The sequence below is a fragment of the Sus scrofa genome, chromosome 9 (assembly GCF_054392235.1).
Source record: "Sus scrofa isolate SSC_HxYL_T2T_F1_AM1 chromosome 9, Sscrofa_HxYL_maternal_Yorkshire_Landrace_v2.0, whole genome shotgun sequence".
In the NCBI taxonomy this organism is placed as follows: domain Eukaryota; kingdom Metazoa; phylum Chordata; class Mammalia; order Artiodactyla; family Suidae; genus Sus; species Sus scrofa.
This window is the reverse complement of record NC_139391.1, coordinates 120863159-120888757: the sequence shown is the minus strand read 5'-3', so window position 1 is coordinate 120888757 and position 25599 is coordinate 120863159. Positions and strand designations below refer to the sequence as shown.

The 25599-nt window shown below is 38.5% G+C and overlaps 1 protein-coding gene across 2 annotated transcripts in view; it reads right to left on the bottom strand.

Annotated features, from left to right (window-relative positions):
• Positions 1–4761: 4761 nt before the first annotated feature.
• The window catches only part of KLHL20 (kelch like family member 20), a 77882-nt gene continuing 57044 nt past the window's right edge, over positions 4762–25599 (bottom strand). For both annotated transcript variants that reach the window (XM_005656716.4, XM_084977644.1), the window contains 5 exons: positions 22729–22872; positions 12830–12963; positions 11394–11602; positions 9588–9694; positions 4762–6335 (listed from right to left, as the gene is read on the bottom strand). In XM_005656716.4, coding sequence (XP_005656773.1) covers positions 6251–6335; positions 9588–9694; positions 11394–11602; positions 12830–12963; positions 22729–22872 — 679 coding nt within the window. In that variant the 3' untranslated portion in view covers positions 4762–6250. The remainder of the gene's footprint in view (positions 6336–9587; positions 9695–11393; positions 11603–12829; positions 12964–22728; positions 22873–25599) is intronic.

Sequence of the window (25599 nt, the reverse complement as noted above, 5' to 3'; positions counted from 1 at the left end):
TAAACGTATAAATATGATATGTATGTATGTCTATATGTAATTGAAATGAATGACAGCAGTGATACAAGGGACAGAATGGCCTGTTCAGATATTACATATGTCCATATTGATGAAAAAAAACACTTAAGAAATATTTCTAAATATTTGAGTATCTATAGAGAAGTATAGGTTTGACTGCTACTTTCACAATAGGAATATACGCATATACATAGAATAGAGACTAAGGGGACTATAGAAGGACTTCTAAAAATGACTGAGCAAAAGAACAAAGAAGGAATTTGACCAAATGAGTGACTAGAAGGACAGAAAAAGAAAACTCCAAGGTATAATTGCAAACATTAAATAAAATGATAACTAGGGGAATTTTAATATGAACTGGGTATTATGTGATATTAAGGAATTGTTAATTTTGTCAAGTGTGATAGTATTATTATAAGTAGATCTTACCTGTTAAATATTCAAGTGTGAGTGAAATAACATGATGCCTGGGATTCTTAAAAATACTCCAATGGTGCTGAGAAGAGTAAGAGTGGGAGGGAATAGATAAATCAAAATTAGTAACGTTTTGATAATTTTTGAAGCTGGTTGATGGGTACATGGGCATTCCTGGATTTGTTAAAACCTCCCCCCGCCCCATGCATTTGCTTCTCCCAGAGTGAGAGAAGAGAGGAAGAGAGAGAAGTGAAAGGAAAGCAGATTCTTTTATAACTTAATTAGGAAGTGACATAACATCACTTTTTAGCATATAATTAGACTCACAGACCGGACCAATCTTTGTGCAGTGCCGAGGGGATTACATAGGGCTTGAATACCAGAAGGCAGGGATCACTGCAGGCATCTTGGGGACTACCCTCCCCACCCACATAGAAGAAAAGACTTATAGGAATAAACAGAAAAGAAAGCAATGAGAGGAAACTACCGGCATCCTTTATGATAGTACCTGTCCTGATGCCTTGTCTTGCCTTACTTCTTGAGGCTTGCCCTTTTGCATTTTATTCTCCTGATAAACCAAACTGCTGAGATAGCCCCAAACACTCCATTTTGTCTCATTGCCTTTATTCTGTGTATTTTGCACATGCTACTCTTATCTGGAATGACTTTCCACTCTTGCCTACTTGGCAAAACTCCACTGTCAAACCTTTCTCAGCCACAGCTCCTTTTCTAATCACTTTTCCAGTGCATATCAGGCCAGACTATTGAATCACTGCTGCTGGGCTAGGTGCAGTCAACCCTTGAACAACTTGGGTTTGTACTGTGGGTCTACTTATATGTGGATAATTTTCAGTAGTAAGTACTATAGTGCCCTATTGTTTGAAGTTGATGGAATCCAAGCTGATAGTAATTGTATCAATCAAGGTTCTCCAGAAAAATAGAACCAATAGGATCTCTCTCTCTAAGGAAATGGTGTATGCAGTTCTAGAGGGCGAGAAGTCCCACAGTCCACTTACGCAAACTGGAGAACCAGAAAACCCACTGCTATAATACTTCAGTCTAAGTGTGAAGGCCTGAGACTCGGGAGCTCTGATGTTCAAGGGCAAAAGATGAACGTCCCAGCTCAAGAAGAGAGAGAGAATTTCCCCTTTTGCATTTTTGTTCCGTGTAGCCCACAACGGATTGGATGATGCCCACCCACATTGGTGAGTGTGGGTCTCTACTCAGTTGACTGAATCAAATGCTAATCTCTTCCAGAAACATCCTCACAGACAAACCAAGAAGAAATGTTTTACCAGCTATCTGGGTATCCCTTAGCCTACTCAATTTGACGCATAAAATTAACCACCACAGTGGTCCATACAACTTTACCAAAATTCTAATTTTCTTGTGAAAGCTTGAATTTTATCATTGATGATAAGTGCAGTCAACTGTTTTCCTTGCAGTAACAGCCTCCCTTTGTGCATTTTCCAGAAAATGTCCACTGGACACCCAAGTCTGAATAACCTTAATTTGTCATTCTTACAGAAAGTGGCTTGTTCAGCTTACAACTCAGAACAGTCACGCAAGATTTTTCTTGTGACAATCACTGTGTTTTGGTATGCAGCAGAAATATTTCATATATCTGAGCATTGAGATTTCTTAAATGAAATAGATATTTTTTGAACTGTGAGTAGATGGTAGTGAATATTATAACTTGCGGTATAGGTATAATTTGGTGCCACTGCCTTGAATTGTGCTAAAGTGTCAGCAGTTTTATCTACCATTACTTTTGCATTATCCGTGCAAATAGTATCACAGTTAAAAAAAAAAAAAAAAAAGCAAAAAACTTCCTAGGATTACAAACAAAAAAAGCTCTGACCGATGGATACTTTGAAAGAATCTTGAGGACGTCAGGTCCAGAGACAACGCTTTGAGAACCACAAATATATAGGCTTGATCAAATTCAGGTTTGAAACTAAGGGGTTTTTTGTTTGTTTGTTTTGCCTCCCCTGCTGCATGTGAAAGTTCCTTGGGCCAGGGATCAAACCTGTCCTGCAGTTGCAACCTCCGCTACAGCTGCAGCAACCTCCGATTCTTAACCTGCTGTGCCACATAGGAACTTCCTAAAACTGTAAGCTTTTTGAAGGCAGGGACTCTTCCTGTTTAGTAGCAGTTCCAATGTTCACTGATCTAAATTCACACTGGTAGATAAAACTGTCCCCTTTCCCTAGGAATTCAGAATCCAATACGTAAATATTCTAACTTTCTAGGAGAGGGGTTTTAATAGGTTACCGTTATTGGAATAACCCCCAATTTTTTTCTTTTTCTTTTTTGTCTTTTTGCATTTTCTAGGGCCACTCTCGAGGCATATGGAGGTTCCCAGGCTAGGGGTCGAATCGGAGCTGTAGCCACTGGCCTACGCCAGAGCCACAGCAACGCGAGGTCCAAGCCACGTCTGCGACCTACACCACAGCTCACGGCAACGCCAGATCCTTAACCCACTGAGCAAGGCCAGGGATCGAACCCACAACCACATGGTTCCTAGTCAGATTCGTTAACCACTGAGCCACGACGGGAACTCTGGAATAACCCCAAATATTTAATATTAGTGCAATAAATACCATTCATCTTCTACATTTAAAAGAATGTAAATTCTTAACTATAAGGGACTGAAAGATTACTGTTGCTAATGACCTTAAAGACAACTCTGTTGCAGAGCTTTGTCATTTCTAGGAACTATTCTTATCAATCACTTCCAGAACAGGGACCTCGAAGCAATTTAGAGCCAGTTGTCACAAACTACTTAGACAAACAGCCAGTGATATTCAGGTTTACTGAGCTATATTTGCCTCTTCCTTCTTCTGTCCTGTACATCTTTCTCCATGCCTCTTCTTCCTTTTCCTATCTGTTTCGTAAGTTAATATAACATTTAAAAGGCTTTTTACACAAATATTGTTTGTGAGGGAACTTTTCTACTTCACAGTTGTCAAGAACTAGTCTCTTCAGTGTGGATATTTGCAGGTAAAATATTGGAGAACAAAACTGGGGGAAAATGGGAGTTCCCGTTGTGGTTCAGTGGTTAATGGACCCAACTAGCATCCACAAGGACGCAGGTTCGATCCCTGCCCTTCCTCAGTGGGTTAAGGATCTGGCGTTGCCTTGAGCTGTGGTGTAGGTCACAGACTCTGCTCAGATCCCATGTTGCTGTGGCTGTAGTGTAGGCCGGTGGCTTCAGCTCCGATTTGACTCCTAGCCTGGGAACCTTCTTATGCCACGGGTGCGGCCCTAAAACAAATCAAATGACAACAAGAAAACTGGAGGAAAATGATGACAGAATGGGGATGTGCAGAGTAGTATAGAGAAGAATGGATTTGGAATCAGGGAATGTGGATTTGAGGTTCCGATTCTACCACGTCATTTTAACTTTTCTAAGCTTCAGTTTACTCACTTAAAAAATAAAGATGACTACCAACCCAAACCAATTCTATGAAGTAAGTAACTTAGAGTTGTAGAACTCACTATACAAATAGGTTAATAAATACTGTATTTTACACCAACCTCGTTTATAGAGTAAGTATATTTCACTCAGTAATAAAACTGGAGCACCTTCAGTGGAAGGAAAAAAAAAAAAAAAAAACCTTTTAAGCTCCATTGAACAATCTGGCCACTGCTATAGTTCCTGAGTCTCTAGTCATCAACTGCTACTATAAAATGCTCTCACTGGGAACTTTTTTCTGCTTATGGAGAGTCCAATCCCTAGAATTTTGTTCCTATTATCTTCCTCTCCTTTTCTTCAAATATATGCAATATATAGTCTTGGGAAATATGTGACTTTGTTTTGAAGAGTGACTGTTAATAATGCAGTACTGTAGGATCCCATAAATTTTTTTATACTTTTTCAATGTTGCATACCAGACTTACTTAAAATTAAGGTCTATTAGTATATTTAGTTCCAGGCATGTCTGCAGTGGCTGTGTGGCAAAGAGAGAGAATGGAGTAGGAGTTTGGGGAACTGATTTTAAATGCTGGTTCTATCATTAAACTGTTTACTCTTAGGTAGGACTTCTTTGGTTTATAGACTTAGATCACAGAAATAAATGGGTTTGGATCAGATGATTATAAAAAGTCCTTCCAGCTCAAACCACATGATTCTAAATGGTTTAAAGGTTTGGTAATAAAATACTATTTTATATACATACAAAATAAAAATTCATTATTCTAGCTGATAATCCCTGTATTTCTTCAGGTTGAAAGTACTTGTAACTTTACATATAAGAAATATAAACGATATAGAAACAGAAAGTTTAAAGAAATAACAAAGCACAAGCATTAAAAAGGATTAACTAATTTTTTTCATGGTAAGTACTACCTTTATTTATAAAAGTTATACATGCTAGAAAAAAGCATAAATGATACATGTAAACAACTGTTTACCAAATACTTGTTTTTTTCCTTGTAAAGGTGCAAATGATCTTTAAATGTAAACACAGAAGTTGCCAAACATTTTTGTAGTAGGAGGGAGGGAGAAGAAGGTTATTTGTTTTGGTTGTGGTTAAAGTCTTATTCAAAGATTTTCCTGCAAAATACATTGAAAAAAAATGGTCTATGAACATAACAAAAAAACCTCAACCACTGAAATTTGTATCTTTTTTTTCTTAAAAATGTTAATTTTTTTTACCAGAAAGTGCAATTTGAGAGTAGTAGTAATAGTGGCTTTATAGAATGAGGATAATGATTTACAGTTTTTATAAAGGAACCAAGATTTTATTAATAAAATGCCTCCATTGATTTTACACTCATTAGCATACTATTACATGAACTGAAGAATTCATTCCCTTTGGAGGTGGTGATTACAGGTAAGCCTCAGCATCAGCAGGCCTGAGCATCAAGTGTAAATTGCATAACAGTGTTCACTGCTGGGGAGAAGACATTTCTCCCTGCTGGTCCTTAGTAGCAAGAGGAAACAGAAAGGAAATTTGCTTCAGTCAGTAATGTTTTGAGCAAAAACTCTTGCCGAGTTGCACATGATTCTACTTGGGGGATTCTCAAGACAGTATTTGAGAAGTGTATACTGTTTTTGTAGAGGTACTGAGTAGAGCTCTAGATCTAGCAAAAACTCTATGAAAATACAAAAAAAAAAAAAAAAGATTTTAAATATAGTGGAAAACAAGTTAATATGGAAGGATACAAGATGTACACTTCCACTGATAAAAACTTTAGCATCAGAGTCCTGGTTTTATCAGTTTAATATTCCTTTTGACTTGTTCTAGTTAAATGTTTCCTTTGTTTTGTTTTATAGATTTTCAAGTCTTCTGGTGCTTAGTGCAAGACTGATGGCCAACTAATACACTATCTTTGTCACTGGTAGTTCCTGTAAGTAGTGGAGTCACTTACACTATCCTTGTCACTGGCAGTTCCTGTAAGTAGTGATGGAGTGCTCAGAATGAACAGTTAGGTTATATATAGCCTCCTCTTCTCTTATTAGCATTTTCAAACTACTAAAGGGTTTTCCTGCTTAAAATTTTTGTCCTTTTTGTCTTTTTTTTTTTTCTTTTTTGGTGGAGGGAAGGCTAAATTAAAAAAAAACAAAAACCCAACAACAAAAAATCCATGATAAATTAAAACCAAAAATAAATATTATTCTGCAGAAAACTGAAAATTATTGTGCAAAGATGGCATCTTGCAGGTGAAGTACTTTCCTTGTGTTTGTATTTCCACATGTTGAGGCACCGGCAAAGAATACAATTTGTTTAGTGTTTTCTAGAGCTGTACAAAGCTCCAAAGTCAAAGCTCTCCAGAACACAGAAGTGCATATACATGACTCTCTTCTTTATGTTCACCATATATGGGATTCACAATGTGTCATTTTTATAACTCCTACACCACCCCCAAGCCGACGGTAATTCATCCCACCATATAACCTGCAAAGAAAGAAACACAATTAGATTTATAAATGGAAAAAGCACTCTTTCTTCTATAACATAGATGTTAATAAAACACATTTCTAAGTTTTATATCACAACTAATATTTTCAGCTTCATACATCTCTTCCAAAGATTACGAGCTTGAATTGAGCACTGGCAAGTAGCAGAATCATAATTATTTCAGATACTGACCGAAATGGTCTGACTTATGGGATACTGTTTTATTTTTATTTTTTTCTTTTTTCTTTTTTAGCGCCACATGTGTGGCATATGGAAGTTCTCAGGCTAGTCGTCGAATCGGAGCTGTAACTGCTGGCCTAATGCGAATTGCATCTGCAACCTAAGCCACAGCTCATGGCAACACCAGACCTTTAACCCACTGAGCGAGGCCAGGGATCAAACCTTCATCCTCATGGATACTGGTCGGGTTCATTACCACTGAGCCACAACAGGAACTCCTGGGATACTGCTTTAAGAGAGTACCATATCCACTTTTTGCATTGTAACTTTATAACTCTACACTTAGACTGATTTTAAAAATTATATGGAACCACATATTCTACATTTTTGTGCCTAATTTGACCCTGGCTGTATTTCTCCACCTACATTTTCCTTTTGCCTAAACTTTATTTTTATCCTCTTCTTTTGTCTGTAGTCTGAGAAATCTTCTCAAACCCTTTATGGAACAAAACTGGGTATGATTAAATAAAGTCAGCATATAGCTTGTGACATGTGAACAAGAGCATCTTCAAAATTAAGGATTTTCATGGAAAAGAATATTAGATCTTCTGTCACCTGTAAGGTGTTGATTTTAAATTGGTTTAATTTTGAGATACGTAACTAGAGAAATTTAGATAGTAATGTCTCAATAGATGATCCTTAAGAATTCCATGAATATTACTTGGTCAAATAATACTAACATATATTAATAATAGCTACTGAGAAACAAGTCCTTATATAGGATCATAGTCATTAAGTGGCAGGAATGCATTTGGTTATCTTCCCAAATGATGTTTCCTCAAAATTCCCACTCAAAATAGAGAGCTATATATAGACGAAAATACACCACAAGTGAGCGGGTCCTAATCATGAAAACCTGCCATTCTCTCTCCTCTACCTCTATTAGGTTTTGCTAAAATGTTGCCTTTTCAGTGAGGCCTTCCTGGGCCACCTTTTAAAATGGGCTCTCCTCTCGCACTCTCCACCTTTGCTATGGTATGGCACTGTTTATCTTCCTCGTTGTAACGTCAGCTCTGGGAGGGCAGGGAATTTTGCTTTCTTCACAAGGCTGTGAAAATGTGATGTAGAAGCAAAAAGTGCTACAATGTCATAGTCTGCCTTTAGTGTTGTGACCACTGAGCCATAAAGAGTATGAGAGAAATGCAGAATCCATAGAATGTCATTTAGGTATCTATCAAAGTTGTGGCTTCCTCAGAGATGAAGACTATAAAAATAAACCAGTAAATTAATTAGTTGAATCTTATAGACTAATGAAAAAATATGGGGGGGGGAGTAGTTATAGGCTCAAAATTAGAAAATGCAGCAGGAATGGACTACAAGACTGCCCCTTTTGGAACAGTGACTATAAAGTAGACTTCAGTTTATTTTACCTGGTCATGAGAAAAATCTTTCAGAATATCTGCTGCTTCATATCTCATGTCTAGATGGGTATCTGTGGTTAATGTGTAACCTCAACCACTGAGATGGTTACTCCAGATTTATTTAGGCAAATAAGTCTAACTAATTGACAGAGAAACCTGCAATTGCTTGGAAGATGAAAGTGTTTTCTTACAAAGTTAGTATTTAGAATAGATATTAGCATAGGTATCTATACCATCTATAAAATAGTATTAATATTTTATATTAAATGTGAGAATTAACTATATATTTGACATTTTAAGTTCCTATAGTGTTTAAGAGATTTCAGTATATTAGAGCATCTATAGATTAGTTTTGCGAATTAGGTATAAAATATGTGATTGAGCAAAGATTTAGACTGAAGAGTTTAGGTTGAAAGTTTCAAGAGAATTGTGCTAAATTTGTTAAAGTTTTTGAATGTTTAAAATAAATTCACGAGTCACCTGATTTATGTGAATATATAAGAATACTTAAGTACTTAGGAAGGATTTGTTAGACAAGGTTTAAAAGCAAAGTAAAATTAAGTCTACATAGTTTAATATAGTCAAACTCTTAAGAAAGATGTAGCCTTCTCCCTAAAAGTGACTTTAGGGAGTTAAAATTTATTGGACTTTAAAATAGAATAATAATGTATTTAAGAAGATTTTAAAAGTTCAAAGAAAAAAACCTGGTTTTAAAATATTATTATTATTTTTTTTTTTGTCTTTCTAGGGCCGCACCCGCGGCATATGGAGGTTCCCAGGCTAGGGGTCTAACTGGAGCTGTAGCCACCGGCCTACACCAGAGCCACGGCAACTCAGGATCCAAGCCATGTCTGCGACCTACACCACAGGTCATGGCAACGCCAGATCCTTAACCCACTGAGCAAGGCCAGGGATCGATCCTGCAACATCATGGTTCCTAGTCGGATTCGTTAACCACTGAGCCACGATGGGAACTCCTAAAATATTATTTTAAAAAAAGTAACTGTAGGAGTTCCCATTGTGGCTCAGTGGTAATGAACCCGACTAGTATCCATGAAGATGGGGGTTTGATACCTATCCTCACTCAATGGGTTAAGGATATGGCATTGTCATGAGCTTTGGTGTAGGTTGCAGAAGCGGCTCAGATCCCTTGTTGCTGGCTGTGGTGTAAGCTAGCAGCTGCAGCTTTGATTTGACCTGGGAACCTCCATATGCTGCAGATGCAGCCCTAAAAAGCAGGAAAAAGAAAAAAAGTAACTGCAGTTTCTTTTTTCTGGGTATAAAAATTACAATGACAGATTGAGAACCAAAGGTTCTGACCCTAATTGCTTAGATAAGTCATTATATCTCATGGTGCCTTAGTCTCCTCAGCTGAACATGATGGGGCTGGAGAGAGATTATTTGTTTTTGCTGTCTCTGATTATGAAACTGGACAGTTGGAGAAGAAAATTGTGTAAGATGTCAGCCACTTTAGAGCAGTAAAGTCAAAATAAGCCATCAAACCTGGGTAACTTTGAGCCCTTTTCAAAGTACCGCAAGAGGTTAATTCAGTGTACTGTCCATCTTGGTTTTGATGGTCATGGACTATCTCAAGCCCATAATTTTCAAGTTAGCAGTAAGGTGATTTGCAACACTGCCTAAAGGTTACCTCCACGTATTGGCATCAGGATCAAAAACTTCAATGGTCTTCAAGTACGTTGTGCCATCAAAACCTCCAACAGCCATGAGCTGTCCATTCACGACTGCCAGGCCAACCTATGGGACCAGAACACAGTGGCTGCTGAAGAAACTAGAGAATCACTAGGAAAATTTAGACTGGTTTCTAGGTTAATCTCTTTAATAAAAGATAGTCCTTTAGGGCCTTACATTCTGGTTTACTTGAACACAGAGGGAAAAAGTAGTCACAAAAATCTATTTAACTATGGGAACTATAATATTATATATTCAATTAGAATATTTACACAGAGTCAAAAACATTTATTTCTTAAATTTTAGGTGAAGCAATTACTGGGAGTAAGCAAGAACCTCCAAACTGCTCTTAATTGTTTTGGTATTTGCCTGTTCTAGTCTACTATGTAAATTTCCACTGAAATTCTCTTTAAAATAGAGATCTAACAATGCTGTCACTTTCTGCTAAAAACTTTCTACCTCCCTAATGCCTAAAGGTAAGTGTAAAATCCTTATGTCATTCAGTTCCTCCAGACTTCTAATGCACTCTATGCTGCAGTAATGCTGGTTAATTGCTAGTCCCAGAAAATACCCTATGTTTTTATACCTACATATTTTGCACATGTTATTTTCTGGCTGGTGTTTTCTTTCCCTCTTCTAGAAAACTGTATTCTTCCTTCATGGTCTAGCTTACATGTAACTTACCCTGGTAAGTCTCTCCACTGTTCCAAAAGCATTGAATGTACTATTCCATGTTCTCCTATAATGCACATGCCGCTACAACAGAATGTGTTTTCTATAGTTAGAAAGAAACACTTCAATTTCCCTCAACAAATTGGGAGCTCCTTGAGGAGAGGAATCAGGTCATGCTTATGTTTGCCTTCCCAGCACACAGTAGGCACTTAATATTTGCTAAATGAGTGAAAATATAATCAACACAGTGTAGCAGTGAAAACAACAGGAATGTGACTAAGAAGCTGTTATTTACCAGTAATAAAGAGCCATAGATATGTGAATGCTTTGACTTGCTGATGCCTACTGGTGGTGTTCCTGCTGTGTGAAAACCAGAATTTACTCCCTTTTATTCTCAGGTTATGGAGTCTTTAGCTGCAGCTGAGTTCTCCCACCTATTATCCTACATTGATGGGCTCATGATATGATCAGTGGTTTATGGCTTGCACTTCACTCTGAGCCAAATGTCTTAGGATGTATAAATTCTATAGTCCACTCTCGAAGTCTCTTGCAGTCACAGGTCATTGATGGTCTAGAATATGACATAGGTCAGCCTGCTCTAGCCTATACTATAAATGGGATAGATGCAAACCAGTTTGTGGAGACTAGTGGTGGGGTCAGATAGGTTTCTGCTTTGAATTGCTAGGCCAGCTACTTAGAATATTACCTAAAAACATTAGGTAGGAGGAATTAACTCTAAGAGATTTGGATGAATCCATATACCTAATAGATATCAATGAATATGAGTAGAGTTAGATATGGTAGTAGCTAAGACAGAGAGATGCCTTTCAGAGAAGCAACTGTTACAAGATAAATCATAAAAAAATCATTCTCTAATTAAATATATGATTGGCTATAAGATATTTAATGACTTGAGATAACAGTAATCAAAAGAAGTTAACTTTTTTCCCAGTAGAAAAGTAGCAGGAATTGTAGTGCCTATTCAGTGCATCTCCTCACTGACTCAGTGTATTATATTTTACAGATCAGACTTCCCCTTCTGCACAGCCCTCTCCTGGTTCTTGTTTTTCAGTTTTCAGTAGTTGGCACTTACTCCACTACGGCGGGATGTCATAGCCACCACTGGAGACCACTGGTTAGTTCTGGGGTTATATCTCTCAGCACTGCTAAGCTCTGTAGTGTCATCTCTACCTCCTACGGCATAGATCATGTCCTGATACACCGCACAGCCTAGGTGTTTCCTCCGGGTCCCCATAGGGGCTATGGTGTGCCATCTGTTTTCCTGAGGGTTATAACGCTCCACTGCAAGGAAAAGAAAAACCAGTAAGTGACTATTCAATCATTTCCTCTCACCTCTAGCAACACTGTATCCTTAACCCTCTGAACGAGGCCAGGGATTGAACTTGTGTCCTCATGGATGCTAGTCAGATTAATTTCTGCTGAGCCATGACAGGAACTCCTCTAGTTTTCTTTATAGCCACTTTGCTTTGTGATAACATATTTTCAATAAGCAATCTCATATTTGCTTCTGAGAAGGACTTACCCACCTTTGAATAATACCACTATACTCTTGTCAGGGACTGGTTTCTTTTAGGTATGGTTGGTGGAAAGGGCAAATGTTGGAATCATGGTACCTTGTTCTAGTTCTGGCTATATAACTCATTAGCTCACTGACTCGTGGCCTCTCTCCTCATCTTAGAATGTTAGACTATATGATCTGTAAGTACCATTCCATACTGATAACTTGTTATAAGCAGACAATTTTTTTTTTTGTCTTTTTGTCTCTTCAGGGCTACACCCACGCATATGGAGGTTCCCAGGCTAGGGGTCGAATTGGAGCTGTAGTCCCCAGCCTATGCCAGAGCCACAGCAACACACGATCCAAGTTGTGTCTGCAGCCTACACCACAGCTCACAGCAATGCCGGATCCTTAACCCACTGAGTGAGGCCAGGGATCAAACTTGTGTCCTCATGGGTGTTAGTTGGGTTCGTTAACCGCTGAGCCACGACGGGAACTCCAGCAGACAGCTTTATTCTTGTTCCCCACTGCCTTAAATTCCTACTATATCCCAAGCCACCAAGGAAACAAGATATGTGACAGTCTGATGTCAGTGCCACACTGACAATGTCCTCAGGCAAAAATTTCTTTAAAGAATACCAGTTTATAGCTATAAACCAGTTTATAGCTGTGTTTTTACTTATTTTTAGATTATAACATAGAGGGTTTTGGGGTTTGTTTTTAAAGAAAGATAGTTGAAAGGAGGGGAATAATCATATTAAGAAAATAGTTCTTTTATTCATTATAAATTCCCACCAACTTGTAAAAGGAAGGGATAAAGAAATGCTTTTGGAATATACTAGTAGTCTATGGCTGCAGAAGGAGCTGAGGAAGAGTTAAGAGATGCACTCTAAAGGGAAAATAACGGTCTTAAATTATAGGATAACTTGGACTTGTTATACTTTTTATAGGAGGACTCTCCTAAGAAAACTTGCTTTGGGGGAACCAGACTGACCTTAGAAGAGACTAACCTGTGTTGAGTGGAGATGTCCCATCAGAGCCACCTACAGCATATAAGAAACCTCCTAACACAGCCACGGCCACACCCAGTCTTCTGGTACTCATTGAAGCCACCCGAGTCCACTTGTTCTCCTTTGGATCGTACCTGTGGTGAGAGAAACCAAAGACTATATATGTGCATGTTTTTATTAAGTGAAGCCTTTTCCATAAGGTATGAAATCATGCTAAGGATATGTTAGATACATAGACTTGCTATGGTCAAATGGACAGTGAGAATCTAACATATTTTACTTTATTAGAAAAAAAAAGAATTAGTGTCTGCATCACTTATTAAGCTATCTTCTATATGCTGATTTATGATGCTGGGGCTAGAACTCTGAAAACTACATCTCTCCTTTGCCAAGCTGGCTCTCTTTTAGATTCTGCCAACAGGAAGGACTAGACACTTTCTGTTTGTTTGCCAACGCTATCAATGTTGTCTTAGCAATGGCCCTTTACTCTGGCTGTACTAGTTAATTTCAGTTTCTAGCCTTTTTCTGCCACTTCCAAAGCCATCCTTGTTGTACTTCTTAAAGATCTTAGTCACTGCTCTGTGAGGGACCTACTCTGAGCTCCTAAGATAGAGTATCAGTGTTCCAGTTATCTACTGCTGTGTAACAAAGCTCAGTGACTTTACATACTAATCATTTATTAACTCTCATGTTTCCACAGCTCAGGAATTTCGGAAGGGAAAGGGAATTAGGGATGTTCAAGTTCAGATGTCTCATGTGGTTGCTGTCACATTGTAGCTGAAGCTGGAATGGCAGGGGGCTGAAGCAGCTGGGGGCTGGGTGGGCATGTCTCCATGTAGCCTCAGGGTTTCTCCATGTAGTCTAGTTGGGCTTCCTCTTAGCATGGCAACCTCTGACAGCTCAAGGGTTCAAAGGTGAGTGAGGTGTGACTTAACAGCTATTTGGTGCTGTTAATAGCTATCAGGTGCTGAAGGCCCTAGTTCTGTGGAAACTCTCCTCTTAACTTCTAGGCTCTAATAACCCGAATCTCTTTTCTTTGTTTTCCGGGCCCTAGGGTTCTTACAGTTACTTCAGTGTCCATTTTTTTTTCAGCCCTTCAATATCTGCTAACCATTTTTTAAAATATAAAACTCTCTTTACTAAAATAACTGGTATCGTTTCTATTTTATTTAAAAACCTGAGCCTTGCCTGATTGATAAACTACTAGCATTCAGAAATAGATATGATGGAGTTCCCATTGTGGCTCAGTGGTAACAAAGTTGACTAGTATCCATGAGGATGCAGGTTTGATCCCTGGCCTCGCTCTGGCATTGCTGTGATGTAGTGTAGGCTGCAGACGCAGCTTCAAATCTCATGTTGCTGAGGCTGCAGCTGTGGTGTAGGCCAGTAGCTACAGCTTGGTTTCAGCCCCTTAGCCTGGGAACTTCTACATGCTGAGGGTGTGGCCCTGAAAAAGACCAAAAAAAAAAAAAAAGGAAGGAAGGAAGGGAAAAGAAAAAAATAAATAGATATAAAAAAACCACTTGGAATAGTTCCGACATTTTATTTTGTGAAAAATTCTGTTAGCTTATTAAGTATTATATAGCAAACTATACCACTATTATAGGATATAAAATAAATCAATACTGGAAAAAAAAAAGACCTTGTTCTTAAGAATCACATGAGGGAGACAGAGCACATTCTTTAGAAGTGGCTCAGCAGATTAAGGATCCAGCATTGTTACTGCAGTGGCTTGGGTCACTGCTCTGGTTGGGGTTTGATCCCTGGCCTTGGAACTTCCACCTGCCATGAGCCTGGCAAAACAAAACAAAACAAAATAAAACAAAACAAAACAAAACACCACCTCCAAACAAAAACTGAGAATGTGGTAACTCATACAGATGAAAGAAGCAGGGATATAAATGCTGCAGAATGCAGGCCCTGGTTATTGTTAGTCAGTGAAAGTATCTTCAGGTTCATGTACTTTGAATAATGTTTATCTTTCATCACTTTTGGAAAATTCTCAGCCAAAAATTCTATCTCCAAATATTGCTTCTGCTCTTATTTTCCTTCTCGAACTCAAATTACATGTGTGCTATACTATTTGTTTTCCATGAGTTGCTTATGGTCTGTTCCTTCCATTCTGTTTTCTGTTTTTCTATTTGAATATTTTCTTTTCTTTTTTCTTTTTAGGGCCACACCCTGGACATTTGGAAGTTCCCAGGCTAGGGGTCTGATCGGAGCTGTAGCTGACGGCCTATTCCACAGCCACAGCAACACCAGATCTGAGCTGCATCTGCAACCTATGCTGCAGCTTGCAACAATGCCAGATCCTTAACCCACTGAGCAAGGCCAGGGATTGAACCTGAGTCCTCACAGATGCTAGTGGGGTTCTTAATCCACAATGGTAACTCCCAGGATATTTTCTATTAATCTGGCTTTGAGTTTACTAACTCTTTCTTCTGCTGTGTGTCCAATCTACTTCCACTGTGTCTAGTTAATCTCATTCAATTAGTTCATTTTAGATACTATATTTTCCAGTTGTAGAATGTACATTTTATTTTTAGATTCCAGTTTTATATTAAAATTCTCCATCTCTTTACTCATCTGTTGATCTTTTCCTCTATTTTATTTAATGCATTTATTATACTTTAAAATCTTTCTCTAATTCTAAATGTGGATTATCTGTAAGTCTGCTTCTGTTGTCTACTTTTTCTCTCAATTATTGGCCACATTTTCCTGTTTCTTTATATGTATGATAATACTTTTTTATTGTATGCTGGACATTATCATAAAAGAACAGAATCCTAGAAAATAAAGTTGACATTATCCTACTCCTTAGCAAACCCCAACCCGTACCAATGGACTCACTCTTTCAATTGTATTAGGCAGATCAGGAATTGAGCTTTAGTTAGACTCAGTCCACCTCTGTTTTCAAAGATCTCAAGGATGACATCTGTCTTGTATTTGTTGCAGGCCCCTCTAGTAGACTTTATTTTCTTTCTTTCTTTCTTTTTTTTTTTTTTTTTTTTTTTTTTTTGTCTTTTTGCTATTTCTTTGGGCCGCTCCCACGGCATATGGAGGTTCCCAGGCTAGGGGTTGAATTGGAGCTGTAGCCCCTGGCCTACACCAGAGCGACAGCAACGCAGGATCCGAGCCGCGTCTGCAACCTACACCACAGCTCACGGCAACGCCGGATCGTCAACCCACTGAGCAAGGGCAGGGACCGAACCTGCAACCTCATGGTTCCTAGTAGGATTCATTAACCACTGCACCACGACGGGCACTCCTCGACTTTATTTTCTAGGCACTGTAAGACTGCATGAGATTTCATTTATCCTGGTCCTCTACTTTCCTGTGCTACCCTAACACTCAGCAAACATACCATGGGGAAAAACAGCAGTATGCTCTAGATTCCAATCTGGCACGCCAGCCTACATGACTGGCAAGAGTTCCACTGATTTCTCTCTCCTCGGGAGAATCCCTCTGCCTAGACCAAGTCCAAAAGTCAACCCATATTAAGACTTGGCAAATGTGCCCAGTGAAGAAAACATTTGATGATCTCAGCTCACATAAGGTGGGCTCTTTCTTCAATGGCATTTTAATTCATCTAGTCTTTGTTATTCCATACGACTCTGGTGTTTTAAAGGATATATTTGTACTTTGTCATTTTTTTCTTCTACTTGGAAGCAGAAGCCTTTGCTTAACTTTTAAAACCATTTTATTGTAAAGTAAAACATGGATACAGAAGGACCTTCAAAATGAATCTAAAGTTTATAATGAGTTAATATTAGGCAAGTCCACGTGTAACTACCATCGAGGCCAAGAAAGTTAACTTTGCCTGCCACACTGGAAGCCCTTCCATGTGTCCCCTTCTAATCTCGAAGCCTTCCTCCCCTTAGGGTAACCATTGTCCTGACTTTATACAGTAATCACTTCCTTGTTTTTCTTTCTTTTTTTTTTGGTCTTTTGTCTTTTTTTTTTTTTTTTTTTTTTTTTAGGGCTGCGCCTGAGGCATACTGGTTTCCAGGCTAGGGGTCTAATTGGAGCTGTTGCCGAAGGCCTATGCCACAGCTACAGCAATGCCAGATCCAAGCCACGTCTGCCACCTACACCACAGCTCACAGCAAGGCCTGATGCTTAACCCACTGAGCCAGGCTAGGGATCGAACCTGCAACCTCATGGTTCCTAGTCAGATTTGTTTCTGCTGTCGCACAACAGGAACTCCCCTTGCTTTTCTTTAGAGTTTATCACCCAAGTGTGCATCCCTAGACACTTACTTATTACATGTTTCTTGTATTTTTTTTTTTTTTTTTGTCTTTTGTCTTTTGTTGTTGTTGTTGTTGCTATTTCTTTGGGCCGCTCCCGCGGCATATGGAGGTTCCCAGGCTAGGAGTCCAATTGGAGCTGTAGCCACCGGCCTACGCCAGAGCCACAGCAGCGCAGGATCCGAGCTGCGTCTGCAACCTACACCACAGCTCACGGCAATGCCGGATCGTTAACCCACTGAGCAAGGGCAGGGACCAAACCGGCAACCTCATGGTTCCTAGTCGGATTCGTTAACCACTGCGCCACGACGGGAACTCCCTGTTTCTTGTATTTTTTTAAAGTCTCTTTTTATCTATAGGTTTCCCCTCCATTCTCTCTCTTCTTCTCCTACTGCTGGAATTTAGGTTTTAGAATCTGAGGCATTTGACGTGCAGTTTCCTCCACAATATGGATTTGACTGACTCTACACTACAGAAGGTGATGTGTTTGCAGCTATTAATTATTAATGTGTAGGTTCATTAACTTACTGAAGTTGCATTATGGTAAAATCCTATCATTTATTTTCTTTTACTGGAATACTTTTTTTTTTTTCTTTTTTGGCCTCTCCAGAGATGCTGGGCTAGGGATCAGATCCAAGCCATAACTGCAATCTATGCCCATTTGCAGCAATGCCGGATCCTGCTGAGCCATGCAGGGGATCAAACCTGCATCCTCTCATTCCAAAGATGCTGTAGATCCTGTTGTGCCACAGCAGGAACTCTGGAATACTTTTTAAAAAGAAACAGAATTTCTGTTATGGCTCAGCAGGTTAAGAACCAGACTAATATCCATGAGGATGCAGATTTGATCCCTGACCTTGCTAAGCTATGGTGTAGGTCATAAAGGGCTCAGACTTGGCATTGCTATGGCTGTGGTGTAGGCCAGCAGCTGCAGCTCTGATTTGACCCCTAGCCGGGAACTTCACAGCCCTAAAAAGAAAAAGAGGAAAAAACAAAAAAGAGAGAAACAATCTTATCTACTATTTTGTTACCCAATTCATATGTGATACAGTTCGTATAAGAAAGCCTGGATTTATGCTTGCTTCCTTCACTTTATTTACTAGTTTTCACGATAACAAATTTATTCCTTACGATCTTCCAAAAGTAACCAATTAGGGACTCATAGATTTAAATATATTTATTGGATTTTAATCAATTACAATTATTATCTCTTTTAAACTTAAAATGGTCTCATCTTTGGTTAATGGGAACATCTTCAAGTTGGCTCTTGAGTCTTTTTGATATCTAGTAATCCTTGATAGCTTGCTTACAGTCTGGTATGATAAGATGGTTCAGGCTCATCTGTACATCACTATCCTAAATCTGGAATCAGGCATTTCTCCAAGAAGCTCTGGTTTCTTTTAGTGGGAAATACCATTTCAGGACCCAGTGAGGGAGTGGAGATGTTCACTGACTTGGTTAGTCATTATTTCTAGACTTGGTTGGTTATTATTTCTAGTTGACAGAGCTACAATATAATTTTTTAAAAGAGAAATTTAATTCAAATTCAAATTAGGACCACAAGGTGTTTTACTTAACCTCTTCTAGTCTACATCCATATTTTTTCATATCAAAAGACCTGGTTTTCAAGGACATAGGAAGATGACAGAATCATAACCCATACTCATTTCTTTTATTTCGCATTATACACATAACAGTCTTAAAACAGTAATATTATTACGCAGATATCCCCAAGAACAATAGACTTTCTTGTTGCATGTCTCTTTCCATTCTCCTCCCACTTAAAAAAAAAATAGTTAAACTAATTTACATTGACTGAGCATACAGTCAGTGCATGCTACATCCTCTCCTTTAGTCATAGTTTTCCAGTTTACTTTAGGTTGAATGTTCACTATCATTCTGTTAGTATCTCTCCAGGAATCTGGCTGAGGCTTGTTCTCTTAGTAGAATCCTCAAAAGAATTCTTTTATATTTCATCAGTTTCTCTAGGTATAAAATCCTTGGGTTACATTTTTCTTTGACTATTTTAACAATGCTACTTCATTTTCTACTGGCATAAAGTATTACTTTTAAAAAATCTGATGATAAATAAGGAACATATAAAATACATCAAAAATTTGTTGATGACTAAAGGATTTTTTTCCTTTTTCTTCAAGGTTCAGTAATTTTATAGAATATGTCTTCATTGTTCTTGGTCAGTATTCAGAAGATATAGTGTATTCTTTCAACAAACCATTTCAATTTGAAAAAAAAAGAAAACCAGGAAAATGAATGAAATAGTTTTGAAGCATCTGTTCTGTTCTCTTCCTTTTTTTTTTTTTTTCCTCATGGACTTCTATAATCTGCATATTGGATTTTTCACCTGCCTTCAATATTTGTTGCAATCTCTCAAATCCTTTTTACCTCTTTATTTCTTTTTATCTTTAAAACTTTCGGAGTTCCCATCATGGCTCAGTGGAAATGAATCTGACTAGCATCCATGAGGACATAGGTTTGATTCCTGGCCTTGCTCAGTGGATTAAGGATCTGGCATTGCTGTGAGCTGTGGTGTAGGTTGCAGCCAAGGCTTGGATCTGATATGGCTGTGGCTGTGGCACAGGCTGGCAGCTGCAGCTCTGATTCGACCCCTAGCCTAGGAACCTCCATATGCCACTGGTGAGGCCCTAAAAAAACAACAAAAAAACTTTCCTTGTTTTCACCTTCTCCTTTTCTTTTGGTATGCTTATCTGTTATGCTTATTTATTCTAGTTTAAACTTCTGATAGGAGGGTTTTTTTTACATTGCTAGTATTTTTCAGAGTTTCATCATTTTATTTCTGATCTTTTCTAATTTTGTATGTTTTCATATCTTGCATTGTTTTCCTAATTATTTTAGCACATAGTTATAGTTTTGATCTGTTCAGTAGGTATGTCTTTGTGGTGTGCTTTTATTCTCTACAGATATGTTATTCTGTATATTCTCTCTACATATATCAGCTTTGTATAAGACCTAACCTCAATACATTGCTGTTGCTCATTTTTACATGGAATGAGTTTTCCTTAACTTTTAGAAGGAGGAATGGATTGTGGTAATATTTCCAACTTCATGGAGCATCCTCTTATTTTTTTCACATTAATATAAAATAGTGGTTTGCCTCCTGAAATTTATTGGCTTTCTTCATTGCTTCTAGTTTTAGCTTGGCCTTCTCTTTTTATTGTATCTGTTATCCTTGTCCTGCTCAATTTTGACTCTACTCCCCAAAGTGTGGGCCCTATTCCCCAAAGGCCGTCCTAGCTGGTCAGTCTTGAGGATTCCTAGAGACTAGGTGGCTTTAGCCCCGCTGGTTCTCAACTGCGGTGATTGGGCCTCCAATTCCAGCCACCCCCTCAACCCCAGGACATTTTTGGTTGTTACCACCAGGTATGTGCTACTGGCACTTAGTGGACAGAGGCCAAGGATTCTGTTAAACATTCCATAATGCAGAGGATGCCCCCAAACCTTCCCCCCCGCCAAAAAAAAAACCCCTGAAAGAATTATCTTTTGAAATTATCCAAAATTTCAGTAGCACTGAGGTTGAGAAACTCTAATAAATCCTTCAAATCTTACTGCAGGTCCCCTGCACTTACTCCATATTGGGAATGAGCTAAACCTTTTTGAATTTTAGCTGTTGTTCATAAATTTTCCTTTCATACTTTCTAATAAATATATATTGGCTACTTTGGGAGGGGGGTTGTTCTGTTCTTACCTCTCTCAGACTTCTGATTGCTTCTTGCTGTTTCTCTTGTACAATGATGTCATGTAGGTCTCCTGGCTACTGGGATTTTGTCTTTGCCGATTTGTGTTTTAATGTTTATGCGGATGCCCTTTCCCCTAGTTCATTTAAAATGTTGTACATAGGGTTGTTTTTTTTTTTTTAATTGTGGCAAAATATCCATAAAATTTGCCATTATACCCACTTTTAAGTGTATGGTTCAGTAGTGTTAAATATATTCAAAGAGTCATACAACTAAGTCCATAACTTGCCTGTAGGTTTTTAGCTTTTCTGTTTATTGCTCTGTTTTTATATGGGAATTGGAGAGATGAAAAAATTATACATGATTTTGAAAGTGAAGAATAAGTTTCTTGATATATAAAAGGGAAATGGCATTGCTTTCAAGAGTTATTACTTACAACTTTATCTCTGTTTAAGAGAAAGTTAAACTCTTGAATTTAAACAATGGCACACAACTAGTAAATGCTACTTAAAAAAAAATTCATTTCTTTTTAAGAAGTAAGAATGGGGGAGTTCCCATCGTGGCGCAGTGGTTAACGAATCCGACTTGTAACCATGAGGTTGTGGGTTTGATCCCTGGCCTCACTCAGTGGGTTAAGGATCCGGCGTTGCCATGAGCTGTGGTGTAGGTTGCAGACACGGCTCGGATCCCCCGTTGCTGTGGCTCTGGCATAGGCTGGCTGGCAGCTACAGCTCCAATTAGACCCCTGGCCTGGGAACCTCCACATGCCAAGGGTGCGGCCCTAGAAGAGGCAAAAAGACAAAAGAAGTGAGGATGGGAGTTCCTGTCATGGTGCAGCAGAAATGAATCCGACTAGGAACCATGAGGTTGCAGGTTCGATCCCTGGCTTCATTCAGTAGGTTAGGATCTGGCGTTGCTGTGATCCATAATGTATGTCACAGATGCGGCTTGGATCCTGCATTGCTGTGACTGTGGTGTAGGCTGGCAGCTATAGCTCCGATTGGACCCCTAGTCTGGGAACCTCCATATGCCGCAGGTGTGGCCCTAAAAAGCAAAAAAAAAAAAGAAGTGAGGGTGAGGTATAGTATGTTCTTGCCAGTAATCATAGCACATGAGGCTCCAAAATTTAATCTCTAAGAATGATCAAAATAAGATGGGGTAAGAAATGAAGAACAGAATCTACACCAAAATTAACTGATTAATAAAAGTATAAAGTAAACCATGGTATCCCACCAAGATTTCTCTAAGTACACTTCAAGAATAAATGAAGAGAAATTCCCATTGTGGCTCAGTGGTAACGAACCCAACTAGTATCCACTAAGATGCAGGATCAATCCCTAGCCCCACTTGGTGGGTTAAGGATATGGCGTTGCTATGAGCTATAGTGTAGGTCACAGATGCAGCTTGGATCTAGTGTTGCTGTGGCTGTGGTATAGGCTGGCAGCTGCAGCTCTGATTTGACCTGTAGCCTAGGAACTTCCATATGCCACAGGTGTAGCCCTAAAGAAAAAATAAATAAATAAATAAATAAATGAGAACCCATATAAAAAATACTTCAGAGTTTTCATAAGATGTGCTAGAGAAGGTATTTCTTTAATCATCTTCTGGAGGAAGTCTAAGCAAAGTCATTCCAAGTACTAGTAGAAAAAAAACTCCAACAGATTTCAGAAGTGGTATGCCCTGATATAATTTATAAAATGTAATTCCAGCACTTCAATGTTAGGCTCAATCAGTATAACACATAATTTAAAAAACTGGGTTTTATCTTTCATCTTCGTAGACTTTCAGGTTAACTGAAAACTTTCCCTTAAAGCCCAGGGGAAATCTCCTGAATACTGTATCCCCTATTGTCCTAAATTGTTTTTCGTTTTTTTTTTTTTTTTTTTTTTTTAGGGCCCTCTATATTCTTTTAAAAAAATGAAAATGACTTAAAAATCACCTCTCAACAATGTTGAGGCAAGACACGCCATCCTGGCCACCCACAGCATAGAGAAAGCCTCCAAGCACTGCCACACCGACACTTGTCCTGCAGGTGCTTGTAGGAGCCACATCACTGCTCCATTGGTTTGTTTTGGGATCATATCTGCAGAAAACACAAGAACAGTTTATATTACACAAAGAAAGTCTAGCGATATTTACATATTCAATGATATATAACATGATATCTATTCTTTTCCTAAATAGGCTGATTAATAAATAAACATATGGAAATCTAATTTATGTTTTTATTTTCTGAAATTATTTTACTTAAACTTATATATGAATATATTTTCTTTATAATTTTTTCAGAATGTTATAAATATATTTTTATATTTATAAATATAAATTTGAGTTCCACCCAATTCCTGGTCTCTTCTCCTTTTGATCTGGTGTACCTCTTTCAAGACTTTCAGTAAAATAATTTTAAATAGGTTATCTATCTATCTATCTAATGTATCTATCATTTGTCTATTTCTTTACATGCAAACATGTTTTCCTTACATAAGTAATATCACACATTAGGCTCTGCTTTTTCACTCAACATATTTCTGAGATCTATTCATGATAACAGATATAGCTCTAGATTTTCCTTTGAACTTTCATTATATTGTATGCCATATATTAGCTAAATCATATTCTTATTGATGTATCCTTACACTGTTTCTGACATTTTATTTTATTTTATTTTATTTATTTATTTTTTTTGTCTTTTGTCTTTTGTTGTTGTTGTTGTTGTTGCTATTTCTTGGGCCGCTCCCACGGCATATGGAGGTTCCCAGGCCAGGGGTTGAATCGGAGCTGTAGCCACCGGCCTACGCCAGAGCCACAGCAACGCGGGATCCGAGCCGCGCCTGCAACCTACACCACAGCTCACAGCAACGCCGGATCGTTAACCCACTGAGCAAGGGCAGGGACCGAACCCACAATCTCATGGTTCCTAGTCGGATTCGTTAACCACTGCGCCACGACGGGAACTCCTGACATTTTATTATTAAATTCAGTGATTATCCTTGTATATTTCTCCTTGTGCAAACAGATGATAAGAAGCAAAATCATGGGGCAAAGAGTATATTCACTTTTTTTCCCATTTGTTTTTTGGCCACACCCATGGCATGAGGAATTTTCTGGGCCAGGGATTGAACCTGTGCCACAGCAGTGATATGAGCCACTGCAATGACAATACCATATCCTTAACCTACTGAGCCACATGGGAACTCCAGAGTATACTCATTTTTAATTTTAAAAAATACCATCAGGAGTTCCTGTCGTGGCGCAGTGGTTAACGAATCCGACTAGGAACCATGAGATTGTGGGTTCGGTCCCTGCCCTTGCTCAGTGGGTTAACGATCCGGTGTTGCCGTGAGCTGTGGTGGAGGTTGCAGACGCGGCTCGGATCCTGCGTTGCTGTCGCTCTGGTGTAGGCCAGTGGCTACAGCTCCGATTCGACCCCTAGCCTGGGAACCTCCATATGCCGTGGGAGCGGCCCAAAGAAATAGCAAAAAGACAAAAAAAAAAAAAAAAAAAATACCATCAAATTGCTCTTTTTGTAGCTTTATCAATTTTATGTGTTTTTAATTTCATTAGTTTTTCTTCCTATTTTCTTGGGTTTTGTTACTCTTTTTATAACTTCTTGATTTAAAAGCATGATTTATTTTCCCATCTAATTTTCAAATGAATGCATATGTTATAATGTATATAAATTTGCTTCTGAATATTACTTTTGTTGCATTCCCCATATTTTGATATATATGGGCTTAAGTGTTACTAAGTAGTAAATATTTAATCATTTCCACTCTTATTTAACTCAACAATTTGTTTTTAACTTGTGCCTTTTTTTTTTTTTTTGTAAACTTCTATATAGCTGATCCTTCTGTTTTTCTTTTTTTTTCAGTTATACAGTCTATTTCTCTAGATCCTGATATGCTGCAGGGTTTGGCAGATATGTTTGGGAAGTATCAAGAATTATTGTAAATCAATGCAGCAGAATGAAAAAGGGTGCGTGAAAGCAAGAAACTACCAAGTTATTCAAAAAAATCAATGACTGTAGGTATCCAATGTGCCAGGCATTGTGATAGATATGGGAAAAGACGTTTCAACAATTATAGCCAATGTAATATGTACAAGTATGTTCAAAATACTTTTCAAAGCAGAGGAAAGAGTAACTAACTTGTCTGTAAGGTGCCAGATAAGGCTTTATATAAGAAGTAACATTTGAGTCTTGAAGAGATATTCCAGCACAGAATAACTTTCATAAACGTAGGCAAAGAGGCAAGAAAAAGGATAGCATGTCCAAGGAACTGCAAGAAGTTTGGTGGGTCTGCCCTAGCATTTTTAGGCAATAGTCGTGTGCCAGGGGAGCCAGGCTGGAAAATTAGGTAGAGGTCAGAGTGTAAAGACTCTTATGTCACACCAAGTGGTCTAGGCTGCCAACTAATGCTACAGAACAATACTAAAGCAACAAATCACATCTGTTTCTTTTTCTTTGTGAACAATTTTTAAATTTTATGTTTCTTTTTTTTTTGGGGTCCCACCCATGGCATATGGGAGTTCCCAGGCTAGGGGGTGAATCAGAGCTGTAGCTCCTGGTCTATGCCACAGCAACAGCAACGCAGGATCTGAGCTGCATCTGTGACCTACACCACAGCTTACAGCAACACCAGATCCTTAACCCACTGATTGAGGCCAGGGATCAAACCCACATCCTCATGTATACTAGTTGAGTTCGTTAGTGCTGAGCCACGAATGGGAACTCCCTGTTTCTTTTTCACTTTTTTTTTTTTTTTTTTTTTTTTAAACTTATGGCTGTACCAGCAACCTACACCACAGCTGT